Source organism: Herpailurus yagouaroundi, unplaced genomic scaffold (assembly GCF_014898765.1).
Source record: "Herpailurus yagouaroundi ecotype Mexico unplaced genomic scaffold, PumYag 201, whole genome shotgun sequence".
NCBI lineage: Eukaryota > Metazoa > Chordata > Mammalia > Carnivora > Felidae > Herpailurus > Herpailurus yagouaroundi.
Genome location: NW_024412432.1, coordinates 5047422 through 5065523, shown reverse-complemented (window position 1 = coordinate 5065523; position 18102 = coordinate 5047422). Strand labels below are relative to the sequence as shown.

Below are 18102 nucleotides of genomic sequence, written 5' to 3'. Positions count from 1 at the left end.
TGATCTCACAGTTTGTGGGTTGGAGCCCCACATCAGGCTCACTGCTGTCAGTACAGAGCCTGCTTGGGATTCTCTGTCCCCTCCTCCCCCCACCGCCCTTCCCCTGCTGGCACATAATCTCTCTCTGTCAAAAATAAACAGTTAAAAAAAGTAAAACTAAAGACTCTCAAAAAAGAAATCCTTCCAGACCCAGATGGTTTCATTGGAGAATTCTACCAAATGTTTAAGAAGTAATACCAAATTTGGGGTGCCTGAGTGGCTCAGTTGGTTAAGCATCCAACTTTCAATTTCGGCTCAGGTCATGATCTCCCAGTTTGCAAGACGGAGCCCCACATCAGGCTCCGCACTAAGCACAGAGTCTGCTTGGGATTCTCCCTCTCTCTCTCTGCTCTTCCCTCCATTCCCCGCCCCCAAATAAATATTTAAAAAAAGTAACATGAAATCTACACAGCCTCTTCCAGAAAATAAGATAATAATTTCCCAGCCCATTTTATGAGGTCAGTGTTACCATGATACCAAAACCAGATACGGTGCCAAAAATAAAACAAACCAAAAAAGCAACTATAGCTTGATATCCCTCCTGAACATATAAATACAAATTTCTTAACAAAATGTTAGCAATTATCCACAATGACCAAGTGGGGTTTATTCCACAGATTAAAAAATGCTGATTCAATATTCAAAACTCAATGAAATAACACCATATTAACAATTTACAGACAGAAGATCACATGATCAAATCAATTGATGGAGATGAAACATATGACAAAGTTCAATGCCCACTCATGACAAAAAAAAAAGCCTCAGCAAAGTAGTAGGAGGAAACCTCCTCAACTATATTTTAAAATTTATAGAAAATGACTGCTAACATCGTACTGAAAAGTGACTAATAAAGGAGAAGCACAAGGCTTTGTGGTGGTGGGAGCATTCTGTACCTTGACTGTGGTGACAACTTCAAGAATCTACAAATGTAATAGAATGGCATGAAACTGCACCCGCACTGTACCAACATCAAATCCTGACTCTGGGATGGTTAGTTACTACTGAAGATGTAGCCACTGGAAAAAACTCAGTGAAGAGAACGTGAAACCTTTCTGGAACTTCCATTATATATATATTCACTTTCTATGAGACTATTCAAAATTAAACATTTTTAAAGACCGCTTTATGTAATTCTCTTCTAGATGAGCTGAGACTGAAAACTTGATTTTAAGCAGGATAAGTAATAAATCTTTAGTTGTATTTAATTTGGATGAAAGCAAAGATGCTCTTTACATTTTAAAGAGCTTTTCACCAACAAAGCAATGCACAGGTTTATTCCAAATTTTGCATTAATAAGTATCCGAATTTTGAGAACTAAAGAAAACAAAAGAACAATGAACCTTTTTTAAACATGTTAATAATTAGAAGAAAAAAAAAGCCTATGTACTATAGTTACAATGCCTGCATATCATCTACACTGGGGGAAAAACATGTCTTACCATAATTAAATTGACTGTTGGACTTTTCACAGTTAATGATGTTAAACCTGTAAGCAACACCTGGTCGCATTCCACTGACTTCAAAGTAAAACCACTGATGATAATGATTGCTATTTATATCTGAGTTCAGAATAAGATCATATTCATTTCTGAAAATAGAAAATAAAGAAATCTGATGAAAATTAGGGAAATATCTGTGTACAGACAAAGTGAGAACATTTTAAATGACTTACTTTCTAATTTGAATTACTTTGCGCAGATTCCCAGATTCAAATTTGGAGTTAAACTTCAAAATATCTCCTTCTTCTGGAATAGTGTAACTAAATAAAAGTATTCAAGTAAGTATTATAAAATACACTGCAGTTAAATAGGTAAACAAAAAATTTAAAATAAAACTACACTACAAATTAAAAATATACCACTATTGCCATGTCCCCCCTTCTTTATTTTTAAACCAAAGAATGTAACGAACACAAGCAAAACACAAACTCTGGTTAACATTTATAGACTTAAAAATTACAATTACAAGTAGAGACTGATTATTAATCACAAATAAGAAATTCTGCCCCACTAAATAAACGTCATTCCTAAATACCAATAATCAAATAAAAAGACTAGACGTATCTTTAAAAAGGCATGTGACCAGTACTGAGTAGCAATAATTCTAATTAAACTATGCAGTTCTCAGATTAAATTTGCAGAGCTATATTAGATATAGATACTAGCTTATTTAATTAGTGCCAGGAAGGTGAAAGTACTGTCTTCACTTTACATATTCACTACTTTAGTATTTACTGAATGCCTACTAGGTACCAGATTCGGTTTTAGTTGTCTGTCTGTCTGTGTCTCTGATTAAATACAAATTTTTGCCCTTCTGGAGCTTACATTCTAACAGAGGGAAACTCAGACTTTAAGAAGCTCAATGATTTTGTCCAAAGTCATTTCAATTAGAAATAGCAATGGTATGTATGCCACGCTCAGGGTTCCTGAGTTTCTGTTTTCACCACATCTGCCTGATCTGACACCAAATTATAAATATTGAAATAACTAAGACATTTTGAATAAGGTAGATTTGGTTTTCATTTTTAAAAGTATTATTTCAAATTCAGTCATTAGCTTTGACATAATTTTTACCCTTATTTCTTTACCTTTAAAGATAATGATCTTTAAAAAGTGTTTTATTTCCTCCAAAAAGACCAGTAAGATCTGAAATGTCCATCAGAATATTAGAATGTTGAGAGATGGGGAAACCCACTGAGGGCTCATTACATTTCTTGTATAAAGAGGCATATGACTAAATAATAGTCACTTTCATCGTTTCTAATGTTCACTTATTTAAACCCTAAAATGTGCTGATAACAGTAATAACCCTAAATTGTGAATAACATTAACGCATCAAGCATCATAAACACATGGCTTCAAAGATCAGGAAAGTAATATAAAGGACTGATGCACATTGTAAGCAGTAAGAGGCGACAAAGACTAGTGGGCACTATGGAGAAATTAGCAAGCACATGTCCCTTCTTTTTTTTAAAACGGATGGTAATTTGTTGTCCTAAGGAAACGAAGGCTCAATATTGTCAATAGGGCAAAATTGCAGCATTTCATGTGACACTTCCACTCTCTAAAATGGAGGTAATTTCACATTTTTTAAAAACACAGCATCAGTTTGTGACCTTTTCCTTACCGAACCCATTAAGTCCACCTAAGAACAAACAAAAGCCTGTGATACATTCAATTTAATATGATTTACTATTACATTACCATTATGTCCCTGCTAAAAGATGAAAACATAGCAAGGGCAAACTAGGTGGAAGTTAGCTATATTTTTTTATTTTTAAAAATAACACTGAAATTTTAGAGTACTAATAAAACTAATAAAACTAAAAACAACAACACACTTACTTTGGGTTATCCAAGTCATATACCACTCGATCTATGATATCACTCTGATGTATTAACCTCTCAATATCTTGGGCAATTTTTGTCCTGAAATCACAAAAGAGAAGCATGACCACCAAAATTCATTATTATAGGCCAAGGCACAACTTCCTCCAAAATAAGTTTGGGATGGAAAAGTGTAAAAGGATAACACTTTCTTAAAATAAAAATGATCATTCATATCAATATGTCGCAAGACAGTATCTGTATTATTAAAGCCCAAATTCTGAAAATAACCATGTAGAATACAGTTACCAGTTCAACACCTTAAAAATAAATTTTAAGGGGTGTCCAGATGGCTGAGACAGTTAGCACCTGACTCTTGGTTTCGGCTCAGGTTACGATCTCACAGTTTCATGGGTTTGAGACCCACATTGGGCTCTGCACTGGCAGTGCTTGGGATTTTCTCTCTCTCTGACCCTCCCCAATTCGAGCTGTCTCTGTCTCTCTCAAAATAAATAAATAAACTTTATTTAAAAAAATCTTGAATGTCTTATTTATGACTTTCCACATCGAAATGGTAACAAGCCACTCTGTAGCCGAAAAGCAAATAATTTTACATATGTAAGAACAGCATTATTAGAAGCAGTAAAGATCCAAAAAGCCAAAAATTATATATGAAGATTCTTAAAAGCCACCATTGCTGGAATGTTGCTAAAATGCAACTGGCAACCAGCATGCACATTTGTCAGAATCAGTGCTCTCTTCTGTGAATGGAGAGGAAATGTGGAGGAGAAGGGGACACCTGTGTCAGGAGGCAGAGCATGGACCCTGCATCTCCAGGATTCTCTAGGCCTGAGAATTCTCTAGGCCTCCCCCTGAATCAGTCCAATGAAATGGTCACCAACTGGAAAATTCCTAGAATCCTGCCACTATCCTAGAAAAAGGAGTCACAGACAGATTCCACCATCTTCCCTGTCCATAATTAAGCCACGGAAGGCAACAATCACTGAAGGTGTCACCAAGGGTAAGCAAACCAGAACAAATGTAGGTCATACAGCCTACATACATACATCTACCTGGAACTGCAGGTAGACTGGCCACAAAGCTCATACTGGGAAGATGCCTACTGCTGTTATAGTCATAGTCAAGTGATAACTTGTCATATTATCACTTATTCTTTTTTTTTTTTTTTTTTTTTGAGAGAGAGCTTGAGTGGGCAAGGGACAGAGAAATAAGGAGAGAGACAGAATCTCAAGCAGGCTTGGCACCAACAGCACAGAGCCCGATGCGGGGGCTCAAACTCCTGAAACTGTGAGAATCATGACCTAAGCCAAAATCAAAATCAAGAGTCAGATGCTTAAGCGAATGAGGCACCTAGGCGCCCCTACCACTTATTCTTAGAGGAAGCCGATTATATGAACAGCTTTAAATTTCAAATTTGTCTGTTTCAGCTAAACATTGGTAATACAGATTAAAACTGTGGTTTATTGATTTATTGTTAGAACAGAGTGAGGAAAGTTGCCAAAATGGTTATAATAAAATCTTAAAAATACACTAAACACTGAAAGTCTCCTGAACTTCAGGTAGATGTGAAACTAGTCTCCTGCACCAAAGATACTTCTTTGTGATTAAGTAGTATTAACTCTCATATAGTTCAGAATTATCTCTAACAATATCAGTATAACTGACTTCAGAATAAGCTAAGAACCTATTCTGATAAAAAGCTAATAGTTATCAGGAAAACATTAAAAGGTGTGATAGTTAAATACAGAAAAAAAATTAAAGAGGTACAACTCTAAATTTATTTTTAGTTTTATTCTACAAAAAATATCTCTTCACTGACAAGCAGTCTATCAAGAAAAAGACCCAGTATCAAAGGATTAAGATATAAATCTTTGATTTACATTCAATGTCATAACTTTCAAATGCCAAATTCTTTCTAAAGAAACATTTTTAAAAAGCTATTAATTGCAATAATAAACAAGTCCAAAATTTATATTGCCCAGACCTTTGACAATAAAAGAGGTAGCACTCACATACATTCAGATATACCATACCAAAAAAAAAAAAAAAAAAAAAAAAGTGAGTATTCAAGTATGGGTGAATGACTAAATAAATCCTAATTATATCCATTTGTTAGAATATATCCATTTGTCAGAATAATTTATTAAATAAGGCTGAAACATACCACAAATGTGCAAATACAAATACTTACAAAAGTCTGGGGTTTTTGTTTTTAAAGGAAAATGGTATTAACAGGCTGATACAACACCTCAGTTCCACAGCAATGCTCCATAATATAAAACAGGGTCAGAACAGCACAGACAGCCACGGGTCAGCCATGTGTACCCGTGAGATGGATAGACAGTGTGTGGAACACTGCAGGGCCCAGGCTCTGTCTGAAAACAAACTGACTGATGCCAGGTAGGAACCAGATACTAAGGTTGTTATACCAGTTTTTCAAGAAACATCAGAAACTTGGATTTCTATGAGGAATCTCCCAAATTTTAAATGCAAAATCAGTAAAAACAAAACAAACAAACAAAGTCTGCAAAGTGAAGCCAAAATCATGTTCAAGTTAATATGGCCTACGGGCCACTCGTTCTCAACTTCTGACACTGTATTTTAGGGTACATAGTGGCCCATGTATATTAGACTAGACCTAAAATTAACACTTTAGGAAATTACCTGCCCTTCCAGGAGCCCCCATTAATAAAGAGGAAGGTCAATCTTTTATTCAGACATGGATCTGGGTGAAGCACCACAACTTCCATAAAAAGAATGTCAATCCTTCCTCCCTTTCCCTCACCGGCCTATTAAAATACATGGCTCTCCAGTCAAAACAAAACAGTAAATATTTTCCAGATACCCTCGGGGACTATAATCTCAAATTTACTGACCTCCAATAGCTAGCAAAGACTTGGCCCAAAAAAAAAAAAAAAAAAAAAAAGACTTGGCCCAGAAGACAATAATGTATGCAGTCTGAACAATGTCCAGTGCATTCAGTCCAGTAAATGCTCTAAAGTTCTCAGGACATGCGGCCACCAGTGAAACTTTCCTTTGTTAGTTAGGTTTCCACCAGTACAGGGCAGTCTTACAGGAAACAATTTCATACATCTCACAGCTATATTTTCTGTACGAATATTATGGGCAATGTTGTTCATTACATAACTATTCCCGAGGGTCCACAGAAGATGATCTTCTTTATAGAGAACATGGTTTAACCATACGTACATGATAACTATATATAAACGATTAACAGGGTAGGCTCATGACCTAGACCAGAGTTTGACTCTTGGCTCTGCCACTTACTAGCAGTGTAACCTTGGATAAGTTAACTCAAGAATCCTAAGCTTCAGCATAGTCTTCTGTAAAATAAGAGAAAGAATAGTAATTTCCTCATAGAGCTATTATACCATGAAAAGGCACACTCTATATACACATATACATTGCATACGAAGTACTTGTTACTTAGTACTATGTCCGGCCTAAAAAAAAAAACACTCAATATAAGTTATCTGCTGCTGTACCAGTACTAAGATTTCTGCTACTGTCTCCATTCCATAGGTACTTATGTTCCCCCAAGCCATTCTAAACTTAATATAAAGAAATCCAGGGGGTTGCTTTCCTTATTTTGCTTTTGCCACAATTCTTTCGCCTACTTTTCAATTTTAAATTTCTGAACAGGTAATATATTGACATGGAGCAAAACTCATATGCTACATAAAAGTATAAAATGGAGACTCTCACTTTCTATACAAGCCATATCCTCCACCCATCCAGTTAACTACTTTTATTGCTCTCCCTCCACTAGCATCTTATAGCTTTTTCCATCAGTATATACAGATCTTTTTGTTTTTTTAATCACTGCATAGTATTCATAGGTAAGATATACCATAATTTATTTAACTAGTTTGATTGGTGGGCACAATGCCATAACAAAAAACTTTGAACACCATTTCACAGATATGCAAATTATGTGAGTGTGAGTGTGAGTGTGTGTGTGTGTGTGTGTGTGTGTGTGTGTGTATAATGTATATAAATTATAAATTCCCAGATGCAGGATTAACGTGTCAAAGGAAATAAGTACTGTTAATCTTGACAGACACTGTCAGGCTGCCCTCCACAAGAGGTACTATCAATTTGCAATCCCATTATTAATGTATAAGAAAACCTGTTTTTGGGGATGCAAACTGGTGCAGCCACTCTGGAAAACAGTATGGAAGTTCCTCAAAAATTAAAAATAGAGTTACCCTACGACCCAGCAATTGCCCTACTAGGTATTTACCCAAGGGATACAGGTATAGTGTTTCGAAGGGGCACATGCACCCCCCATGTTTATAGCAGCACTATCAACAATAGCCAAAATATGGAAAGAGCCCAAATGTCCATCGATGGATGAATGGATAAAGAAGATGTTGTATATATATACAACGAAGTACTACTAGGCAATCAAAAAGAATGAAATCTTGCCATTTGCAACTATGTGGATGGACCTACGGGGTATTATGTTAAGCAAAATTAGAGAAAGACAAATGTCATATGACTTCACTCATATGAGGACTTTAAGATAAAAACAGATGAATGTAAGGGAAGGGAAGCAAAAATAATGTAAAAACAGGGAGGGAGACAAAACAGAAGAGACTCTTAAATATGGAGAACAAACAGGGTTACTGGAGGGGTTGTCGGGGGGGGATGGGCTAAATGGGTAAGGGGCATTAAGGAATCTACTCCTGAAATCATTATTGCACTACATGCTAACTAACTTGGATATTAATTTAAAAAAATAGTAAGAAATATGTGGTAGGGATGGATAAAATGCAATCAGAATTTGGTATGACATATTTAACCAGAATGACTAATATAATGTAAAAAAAAAATCTTACTTTATAAAATTAATATTTACCAAGGTTGAATTGAGAACAAATCATGTTTTAGAAAGTAAGCATTTAAGGCAATATGTGCATTTACTACATGTTCATTAAAGTTTTAATTCATATTTATATGTTAGAGAATTTGATGAACTTACTGAAAAACAAGATATAAAATTGCTACTTTACTGGCCATAATTAGCCAAGAATGGAATTGGTTTAAAAATCCTATTCACAATAACAGAAATCCATAAAATTACTTAGGAATAAAATTCACAAAAATAGATGAGTTAAGTAAAACTACTAAAATACTTAAAATATAATAAAATCTAGAACAGAAGGAACAATTAATATTCCTAGAGATAATATTAAAAGAAAATTTATTGCAAATTGCAGTATATTACTATACATTAACAAAATACAAAATGTTAGGATAAAAAATAGTATTTATTTGTTATGTCAGAATAAATTTTCAGAACTGAAGATATTCTTTGGAAATAGTAATTGAACTTGAGAAATATTTTGCATTGTGCAGAATGGATTTTTATAGTGTACAGCCCAGCAATTCCATTTTGATATGCAAATAAATTTTCATTGAAGGAACTATGAAACATGAAAGAACATTTAAAACGTAAGAATTTTTTTTCTGAAAGCAATATATTAGAAACAAACTATGTTCATCAGCAACAAAATGAATAAATTGTGAGTATACTCATACAATACTATGTATTGATTACCATGATGAACATCATAAACCTGCTATTGACTGATGAAAAGTTTCCAAAAGAATACTATCAGTATATTATTTACATAAAGTTTAAAAACATGAAAAACAATGCCATATAATATTTATGTATATATTTAACTATGCATATTATAAAATAATCAGAAATGTATGATAATAAGAAACATCAAATTCAACATAATTGTTATCTCTGTTAAAAGGACTTTACAAATTAAACAATGAGTGTACAGGTGTCTGGGGAAAAAAGAGAGAGAGAGAGAGAGAGAGAGAGAGAGAGAGCGCGAGCCTGTTTCCCCCAGCCTCATCAGTAAAACATGCTATCAAACTTCTAGATTTTAGGCAATTTGATATGTGGGAAATGATATCTCAGTACATTTTAATATGCATTTCTTTTATTTTGAGACAAGTTGAACATATTTCTGTGATTGTTACTATATTTCTTTGCCGTATTTTTCATTTTATTTTGATAAAAGTATTTTTGTAAAATACCTTAAATGCTTTGTAAAACAAAGCAATATGGATTATAATTTACAATAAAATACAGCTAGACAATTTTTCTAAAAACATACAGAAAGCTGGAAAGTAAAATCAAAATGCTAGAAGTTATTACCTCTGAGAAATGAGACAAAGAATGACCTTTATCCCTTCTACTTTTTCTCATGTTCTAATTTTATGGAATATGAAAACAGGAAAGATGCACCCCAAAATGCTAAGCATACTTTATAAGAGATCAGTTTCATTTTAATTTATAAGCCAATTTAAGCCAAAAATATGGATTCAAGTAATTATCAGTATGGGATTACAATTAAAAAATTTTTTTAAGTATTTTTTAAAAATTTACATCCAAGTTAGTTAGCATATAGTGCAATAATGATTTCAGGAGTAGAATCCAGTGATTCATCCCCCATTCACATGAGTGAAGTTATATATTTGTCTTTCCCTAATTTTGCTTAGCCTAATACACTCTAGTTCCACCCACATAGTTGCAAATGGCAAGACTTCACACTTTTGATTGCCAAGTAATACTCCATTATGTGTATATTCTTTATCCATTCATCCATTGATGGATATTTGGGCTCTTTCCATACTTTGGCTATTGTTGATAGTGCTGCTATAAACATTGGAATGCATGTACCCCTTCAAAACAGCACACCTATATCCTTTGGATAAACACCTAGCAGGGCAATTGCTGGGTCATAGGGTAGTTCCATTTTTAATTTGTTTGAGGAACCTCCATACTATTTTCCAGAGTGGCTGCACCAGTTTGCATTCCCACCAGCAGTGCAAAAGGGTTCCTCTTTCTCTGCATCCTCACCAACATCTGTTGTTGCCTGAGTTGTTAATTTTAGCCATTCTGACAGGTGTGAGGTGGTATCTCATTGTGGTTTTGATTTGTATTTCCCTGATGATGAGTAATGTTGAGCATTTTTTCATGGGTCTGTTAAGCTATTGGATGTCTTCTTTGAAAAAGGGTCTATTCATATCTTTTGCCTATTTCTTCAATGGATTATTTGTTTTCTGGGTATTGAGTTTGAGAAGTTCTTTAGAGATTTTGGATACTAACCCTTTATCTGATATGTCAATGGCAAATAACTTCTCCCATTCTGTCAGTTGCCTTTAAGTTTTGCTGATTGTTTCCTTCGCTGTGCAGAAGCTTATTTTGATGAGGTCCCAATAGTTCATTTTTACTTTTGTTCTCCTTGCCTCTGGAGATTTGTTGAGTAAGAAGTTGCTGCGGCCGAGGTCAAAGAGGTTTTTGCCTGTGTTCTCAACTAGGATTTTGATGGCTTCCTGTCTTATGTTTAGGTCTTTCATCCATTTTGAGTTTATTTTTGTGTATGGGGTAAGAAAGGGGTCCAGGTTCAATCTTCTGCATGTTGCTGTCCAGTTTTCCCAACACCATCTGCTGAAGAAACTGTCTTTATTCCATTTGGATATTCTTTCCTGTTTTGTCAAAGATTAGTTGGTCATACGTTTGTGGGTCCATTTGTGGGTTCTCTATTCTGTTCCATTCTGGTTTTGTACCAGTATCATACCATCTTGATGATTACAGTTTTGTAATACATCCTGAAGTCCAGAATTGTGATGCCTCCAGCTTTGGCTTTCTTCCTCAGGATTGCTTTGGCTATTCGCAGTCTTTTCTGGTTCCATACAAATTTTAGGATTGTTTGTTCTAGCTCTGTGAAGAAGGCTGGTGTTATTCTGGTAGGGATTGCATTGAATACGTAGATTGCTTTGGGCAGCATCAACATTTTAACAGTGTTTTTTCTTCCAATCAATGATCATGGAATATTTTTCCATTTTGTGTGTGTGTGTGTGTGTGTGTGTGTGTGTGTGTGTGTGTGTGTGTGTCTTCTTTAATTTCTTTCACAAGCTTTCTATGGTTTTCAGTGTATAGATATTTCACTTTAGTTAGGTTTATTCCTAGGTATCTTATGGTTTTTGGTGCAATTGTAAATGGGATAGATTCCTTGATTTCTTTCTGCTGTTTCATTATTGGTGTATAGAAATGCAATCACTTTCTGTGCACTGATTTTATATCCTGTGACTTTGCCGAATTCATGGATCAGTTCTAGCAGGTTTTTTGGTGGAATCTTTTGGGTTTTCCATATAAAGGATCTGCAAAGACTGAAAGTTTGACTTCCTCTTTGCTGATCTGGATGCCTTTTATTTCTTTGTGTTGTCTGATTTCTGAGGCTAAGACTTTCACTACTATGTTGAATAACAGTGGCAAGAGTGGACATACCTGTTGTGTTCCTGACCTTAGGGGGAAAGCTCTCAGTTTTTCCCCATTGAGGATGATATTAGCATTGGGTCTTTCATATATGGCTTTTATGATCTTGAGGTATGATCCTTCTATCTTTCCTTTCTTGAGGGTTTTTATCAAGAAAGGATGATGTATTTTGTCAAATGCTTTCTCTGCATCTTTTGAGAGGATCATGTGGTTCTTGTCCTTTCTTTTATTACTGTGATGTATCACAATGACTTGCAGGTATTGAACCAGCCCTGCATCCCAGGTATAAATCCCACTTGATCGTGGTGAATAATTCTTTTAACGTATTGTTGGATCCAGTTGGCCAGTATCTCATCGAGAATTTTTGCATCCATGTTCATCAGGGAAATTGGTCTGTAGTTCTTTTTAGTGGGGTCTCTGTTTTTGGAATCAAGGTAACACTGCCTCACAGAGTAAGTTTGGAAGTTTTCCTTCCATTTCTATTTTTTGGAACCGCTTCAAAAGAACAGGTGTTAACTCTTCTTTGAATGTTTGATAGAATTCCCCTGGAAAGCCAACCAGCGCTGGACTCTTGTTTGTTGGGAGATTTTTGATTACTAATTCAATTTCTTTACTGGTTATGGGCCTGTTTTAAAGTTTGTTTGGTTTTTTTTTTAATTTTTTTTTCAACGTTTATTTATTTTTGGGACAGAGAGAGACAGAGCATGAACAGGGGAGGGGCAGAGAGAGAGGGAGACACAGAATCGGAAACAGGCTCCAGGCTCTGAGCCATCAGCCCAGAGCCTGACGCGGGGCTCGAACTCACGGACCGCGAGATTGTGACCTGGTTGAAGTCGGACGCTTAACCGACTGCGCCACCCAGGCGCCCCTGTTTTAAAGTTTTTATAGCTTCCTGTTTCAGTTTTGGAAGTTTATGTTTCTAGAAACTTGTCCATTTCTTCCACATTGCCTGATGGGCATATAATTGATCATAATATTCTCTTATTATTGTTTGTATTTCTGCAGTATTGGTTGTAATCTCTCGTCTTTTATTATTGATTTTATTTATTTAGGTCCTTTCCTTTTTCTTTTTGATCAAACTGGCTAGGAACTTATCAATTTTAATAATTCTTTCAAAGAACCAGCTCCTGATTTCACTGATCTCTTCTACTGGGGGGGGCGCCCCCCTGTTTGTGTTGGGTTTTTGTCTTTTGGGTTTTTTTTGTTTTGTTTTGTTTTTTGGTTTCGATAGCATTATTTCTGTTCTATATTATTTCCCCTATTCTGCTGGTTTGCGGTTGTTTTTACTGTTCTTTTTCCAGCTCTTTAAGGTGTAAGGTTAGGTTTTGTATCAGAACTTTCTTCCTTTTTTAGGAAGGCCTGAATTGCTATATACTTCCCTCTTATGACCACCTTTGCTGCATCTCAGAGGTCTGGAGCTGTGGGTGTTAGCATTTTCATTGGCTTCCATGTACTTTTTAATTTCCTCTTTAACTTCTTGGCTACACCATTCATTCTTTAGTAGGATGTTCTTTAATCTCCAAGTATTCTTTTTCTTTCCAAATTTTTTCTTGTGTTTTTGAGTTTCATAGCGTTGTGGTGTGAAAATATGCACAGTACAATCTCAATCTTTTTGTACTTGTTGAGGGCTGATTTATGTCCCAGTATGTGATCTATTCCATGTTCACTTGAGAGGAATGTGTATTCTGCTGCTTTAGGATGAAATGTTCTAAATATATCTGTTAAGTCCATCTGGTCCAGTGTGACATTCAAGGCCATTGTTTCCTTGTTGATTTTCTGCTTAGATGATCTATCCATTGTTGTAATTGGGTGTTGAAGTCCCCTACTATTATGGTATTATTGTCAGTGAGTCTTTATTAAAGTGTTTACATTTGTGATTAACTGATTTATATATTTAGGTGCTTTCACATTAGGGGTATAAATGTTTACGATTGTTAGATCTTGGTGGATAGACCCCTTAATTATAATGCCTTTATCTCTTGTTACAGTCTTTATTTTAAAATCTAGATAGTCTGATATAAGTATGGCTACTCCAGCTTTCTTTTAGTGACCGTTAGCATGATAAATGGTTCTCCATCCCCTTATTTTCAATCTGAAGGTGTCTTTAGGTCTAACACGGGTCTCTTGTAAATAGCATATAGATGGATCTCGTTTTCTAATCCATTCTGTTACCCCTTGTCTTTTGATTGGAGTGTTTAGTTCACTGACATTTACAGTGAGTACTGAAAGATATGAATTTATTGCCAGTGTGTTGCCTATAGAGTTGGAGTCTCTGGTGATGTTCTCTGGTCCTTTCTAGTCTTTGCTGCTTTTGGTCTTTTTTGTTTTGTTTTGTCTTTTCTCCCCTCAGAGAGTCTCCCTTAAAATTTCTTGCAGGGCTAGTTTAGTTGTCACAAACTTCTTTAGTTTTTGTTTGTCTGGGAAATTTTTCTCTCTCCTATTTTGAGTGACAGCCTTGCTGTAGAAATAATTCTTGGCTGCATATTTTTCCGATTCAGCACATTGAATATATCCTGCCACTCATTTCTGGCCTGCCAAGTTTCTGTGGATAGGTCTGCTGCAAACCTGATCTGGCTTCTCTTATAGGTTAAGGACTTTTTTTTTTCCTTGTTGCTTTCATAATTCTTTCCATGTCTGTGTATTTTGTAAATTTGACTACGATATGCCTTGTTGATGGTTCTTGTTGAATCTAATGGGAGTTCTCTGTGCTTCGTGGATTTTGATGTCTGTGTCTTTCCCCAGGTTAGGAAAGTTTTCCACTCTGATTTGCTCACATAAACCTTCTACTCCTTTTTCTCTCTCTTCATCTTCTGGGACTCCTATGATTCTGATGTTATTCCTTTTTAATGAGTCACTGAGTTCTCTAATTCCTATATTGTGCTCTTTTGCCTTAGTTTCCCTCTTTTTTTCTGCTTCATTATTCTCCATAATTTTGTCTTCTCTATCACTGATTCGCTGCTCTACTTCATCCATCCTTGCCGCCATGGCATCCATTCAAGATTCCATCTCTGTTATAGCATTTTTAATTTTGTCCTGACTAGATTTTACTTCTTTTATCTCCGCAGAAAGGGATTCTATGCTTTTTTTCAACCCCAGCTAGTATTCTTATTATAGTGATTCTAAATTCTAGTTCAGACATCTTGCTTATATCTGTGTTAAGTCCCTGGCTGTCATCTCTTCCTGTTCTTTCTTCAGGGGTGAATTCCTTCTTTTCATCATTTTGGAGAAAGAGAATGAATAAAATTTTTAAAATTTATAAATTAAACACAACACAATCAAATAAAGGAAGACAGATCCTAGGTGTGTTTTGGTCTGGTTGTTGAAAGAAGCTTGATAGAATAGAGAAAAAAGGGAAAGAAAAGAGAAAAAGAAAAAAATGTTTAAAAATTTTTAAAAATGTATACAATGAAACAGAATAAAATGAAGTAAAATGGAATGAAAAGTTTACAAAAAAATACAGTAAAAAATTTTTAAATGTTTTTATAAAAACAAAATAAAAAAACATTTTCCTCTTTTTGTATCTAAGAATAAGAAAAGAAAAAGAGAAAAAAATGAATAGATGGGCCAGCGAACAGAATGAAATTACAGTCAGTTTCCCCTAGAAGTCAAACTATGAATTATTTTATAGCCTGTACACTAAGCAGGCAGGAAAACTTGTGGCCGTCCTCTAGGGCTTAATTGGTGCAGTTGGACAGGGCTTGGTGTAATGGCTCCATTCTCCACTAGGTGGTGCTGCTTAGCTTACTGGGGTGGATCAATGTGGGCACATGCAGAGGTATGTGCCAATGAGGTGAAAATGGTGTCACCCAGTTTCCCAGTCACTAGCATCAGAACTCTGTGCTCTCCCCAGGCAGCCATCAGGCACCTCTCCTTTGTTTCCAGCTTTTGTCCACTCCCTGCTTCTACACTGTCCATGACCAAGCCATCAACCTGCCAGGCAGCACCTCTCTCTCAAATTTTATCTCAGATGGGGCTGTTTTTCCAAACACCTCACTTCTGAGGGCCCTGCAGCTTTGACCTACTCAGACCTTCTGGGGGAGGGCCTCGCTGAGCAATGGCCAGGTGCTGGCTTGTCCCCAGGACCACTTGCACGACCACACCACTGCAGAGACCCAGAGACTGCCTCTGGGTGCCAGCCTGCCCCAGAAAAAGTTTGCATGATCATGTAGCAGCAGTGGTTCAAGGGACTATGGCAAATCACAACACACACAACTGGCACAAGGCTTCACTGCACCCTAGCGTCCTTGTTCCAACACCAGCAAACGTTGCTGTTCTCTGGGGTCCGCTGGGACCTTTTCCCATGGGGACGCCACACAGTCTCCACCAAATGTACTCCCAGCAGGGGAACTGTCTCTCCCCATGTGGCCCAAAGACCCCTCGCACCTCTCTGTCTGCTCCTGGGGATTCATCCTTCCCACCAGAGCACCGCCAGGTATCTATCTGGCTGCGGAGTTTCTGACTCTGCACTCTCCTGTTTATAGAGTCCTAATGGTATTGAAACTCTCTCCTTTCTTCTTTCTCCCTTTCTTGTTCACACCCTTGTGGGTACTTCCACTCTTTCTCTTTCTCTCCAGCTGCTTTGAGGGGGAGTGCTTTTCCTATACTCTCTATCTCTGTCCTCTCTCTGCAAACAAAAACAGCTCCCTACCCTCCACAGCTTCTCTCTCCACCCATTCACCTCTCCATGCCAGGTACCTGCCAAGGTCCGTGGCTCAAGTTACACAGTTGTTGTGTTAATCCTCATATCGATTTTCTAGGTGTGCAAAATGGTTTGCTGCTGATCTAGTTGCATCTCAGGGACAAGAGAAGCAGAGAGCTTCCATGCTGCTCAATCATCTTGGCTCCTCCGCACAAAATCCCAAATTTTAAGTATTAATGTACTATCTACATTGAGCTATGAATCTTATAATGGGTTTTTCCCCTTCCAAATGGGGTGGAGAAATTTTTAATGAAGTTTTATTCATTTATTGTGTTTAAAAAGATTAATGAATAAAAGATCAGTGATAATCATAAAGCAGAAACTCAAAGTAACAAAAACATATTTTCACCAAGTAATTTTAAGAAGTCTAATGCTTCTTTTTTCTGAAAATGATCCTTATTAATTTTGACATTATTCATTTATGGTGTTACTACATTTGAATAAGGACTGGCCTAAAAGTTAGCAAATAATTTACAAAATGTTATCATTTGCTCAAAAAATAACTTGCAGAAGACAAGGCAAATAATATAAGCAAACCAGAAACAATACCCTCAATGTAGGACTTCAGAAAAAGCAGCATTTCTGACTACTCAGAAATCCTTATTACCTGGCTGATATTGAGTATTTTATTGCAAATACAGAACCATAAAGCCTTCAGACTATGTAGCTACTGGGGTAAAGCAAACTTTTCCTTTAAGGATCAGTTAGTATATATTTTAAGTTTTGCAAGCCACATGTCTCTATGACAACTATTTAACTTTGCCATTGTGGTACCAAAACAGCCAGAGATCATACATAAACAAATAGAAATGGCTGTGTTCCAAAAAAAAAAATCTTTATTTATAAACACAAATATGAATGTCATGTAATTTTCATGTGTCACAAAATGTTATTTTCTTTGGATTTTTTTTGAACCATTTAAACACATAAAAACCATTCTTAGCTTGTGGGATGAACATAAACAGGCTATGAGCTGTATCTGACACAATGGGCCATAGTTTGTTAACCATGGTCAAGGTGAATAACAAACTTTTTTGATCATGACCTGTAAGAAATACATTTTAAAAATCACAGCCCTGGGGCACCAAGGTGGTTCAGTCAGTTAAGCATCTGACTCTTGGTTTTAGCTCAGGTCATGATCTCACAGTTCATGGGAGCCCTGCATCAGGCACTATGCTGTCAGCACAGCCTGTCTCCCTCTCTTTCTGCCCCTCACCCGCTCACGTTCGCTCACTCTCACTCACTCTCTCAAAAATAAACATTTAAAAAAACTCACATCCCTGCATACATGTGAGCACGCGCGCGCGCACGCACACACACACACCCAAAGGTTTATGAAACAATACATTGCTGCACTACGTGTGACACAGCTACTTTCTCTTATAATACTGGGTACTAATGGGTGTCAATCCACAGTCTGGAGAGAAAACTGGTATCTAGAGAAATGAAGTTATTTTGCTCAAACATACACACACAGAATCAGTGGGACAGCCAAGTCCAGAATCCAAACATTCTGACTTGCTTTTCAGAATACCCCATCCTGCTAGGACACACCACACTGACTCATCACTCTTATCAAGTCAAATTCACTGGTTCAAGTATGGCTGCTACATATGTGTGTTCTTCCAGTCTTAATGTCACTTGAAGGAACAAATGCAGCTCCCCCACAGTTCCTGTGGGCATCTCCT

At 36.4% G+C, this 18102-nt stretch overlaps 1 protein-coding gene across 4 annotated transcripts in view; it reads right to left on the bottom strand.

Annotated features, from left to right (window-relative positions):
- Positions 1-18102, bottom strand: part of AGTPBP1 (ATP/GTP binding carboxypeptidase 1) — a 167430-nt gene that overhangs the window by 51472 nt on the left and 97856 nt on the right. For all 4 annotated transcript variants that reach the window (XM_040450284.1, XM_040450283.1, XM_040450281.1 and 1 more), the window contains exons 15-17: positions 3387-3470; positions 1715-1801; positions 1482-1630 (exon numbers count right to left, since the gene is read on the bottom strand). In XM_040450284.1, the coding sequence (XP_040306218.1) occupies positions 1482-1630; positions 1715-1801; positions 3387-3470 (320 nt within the window). The remainder of the gene's footprint in view (positions 1-1481; positions 1631-1714; positions 1802-3386; positions 3471-18102) is intronic.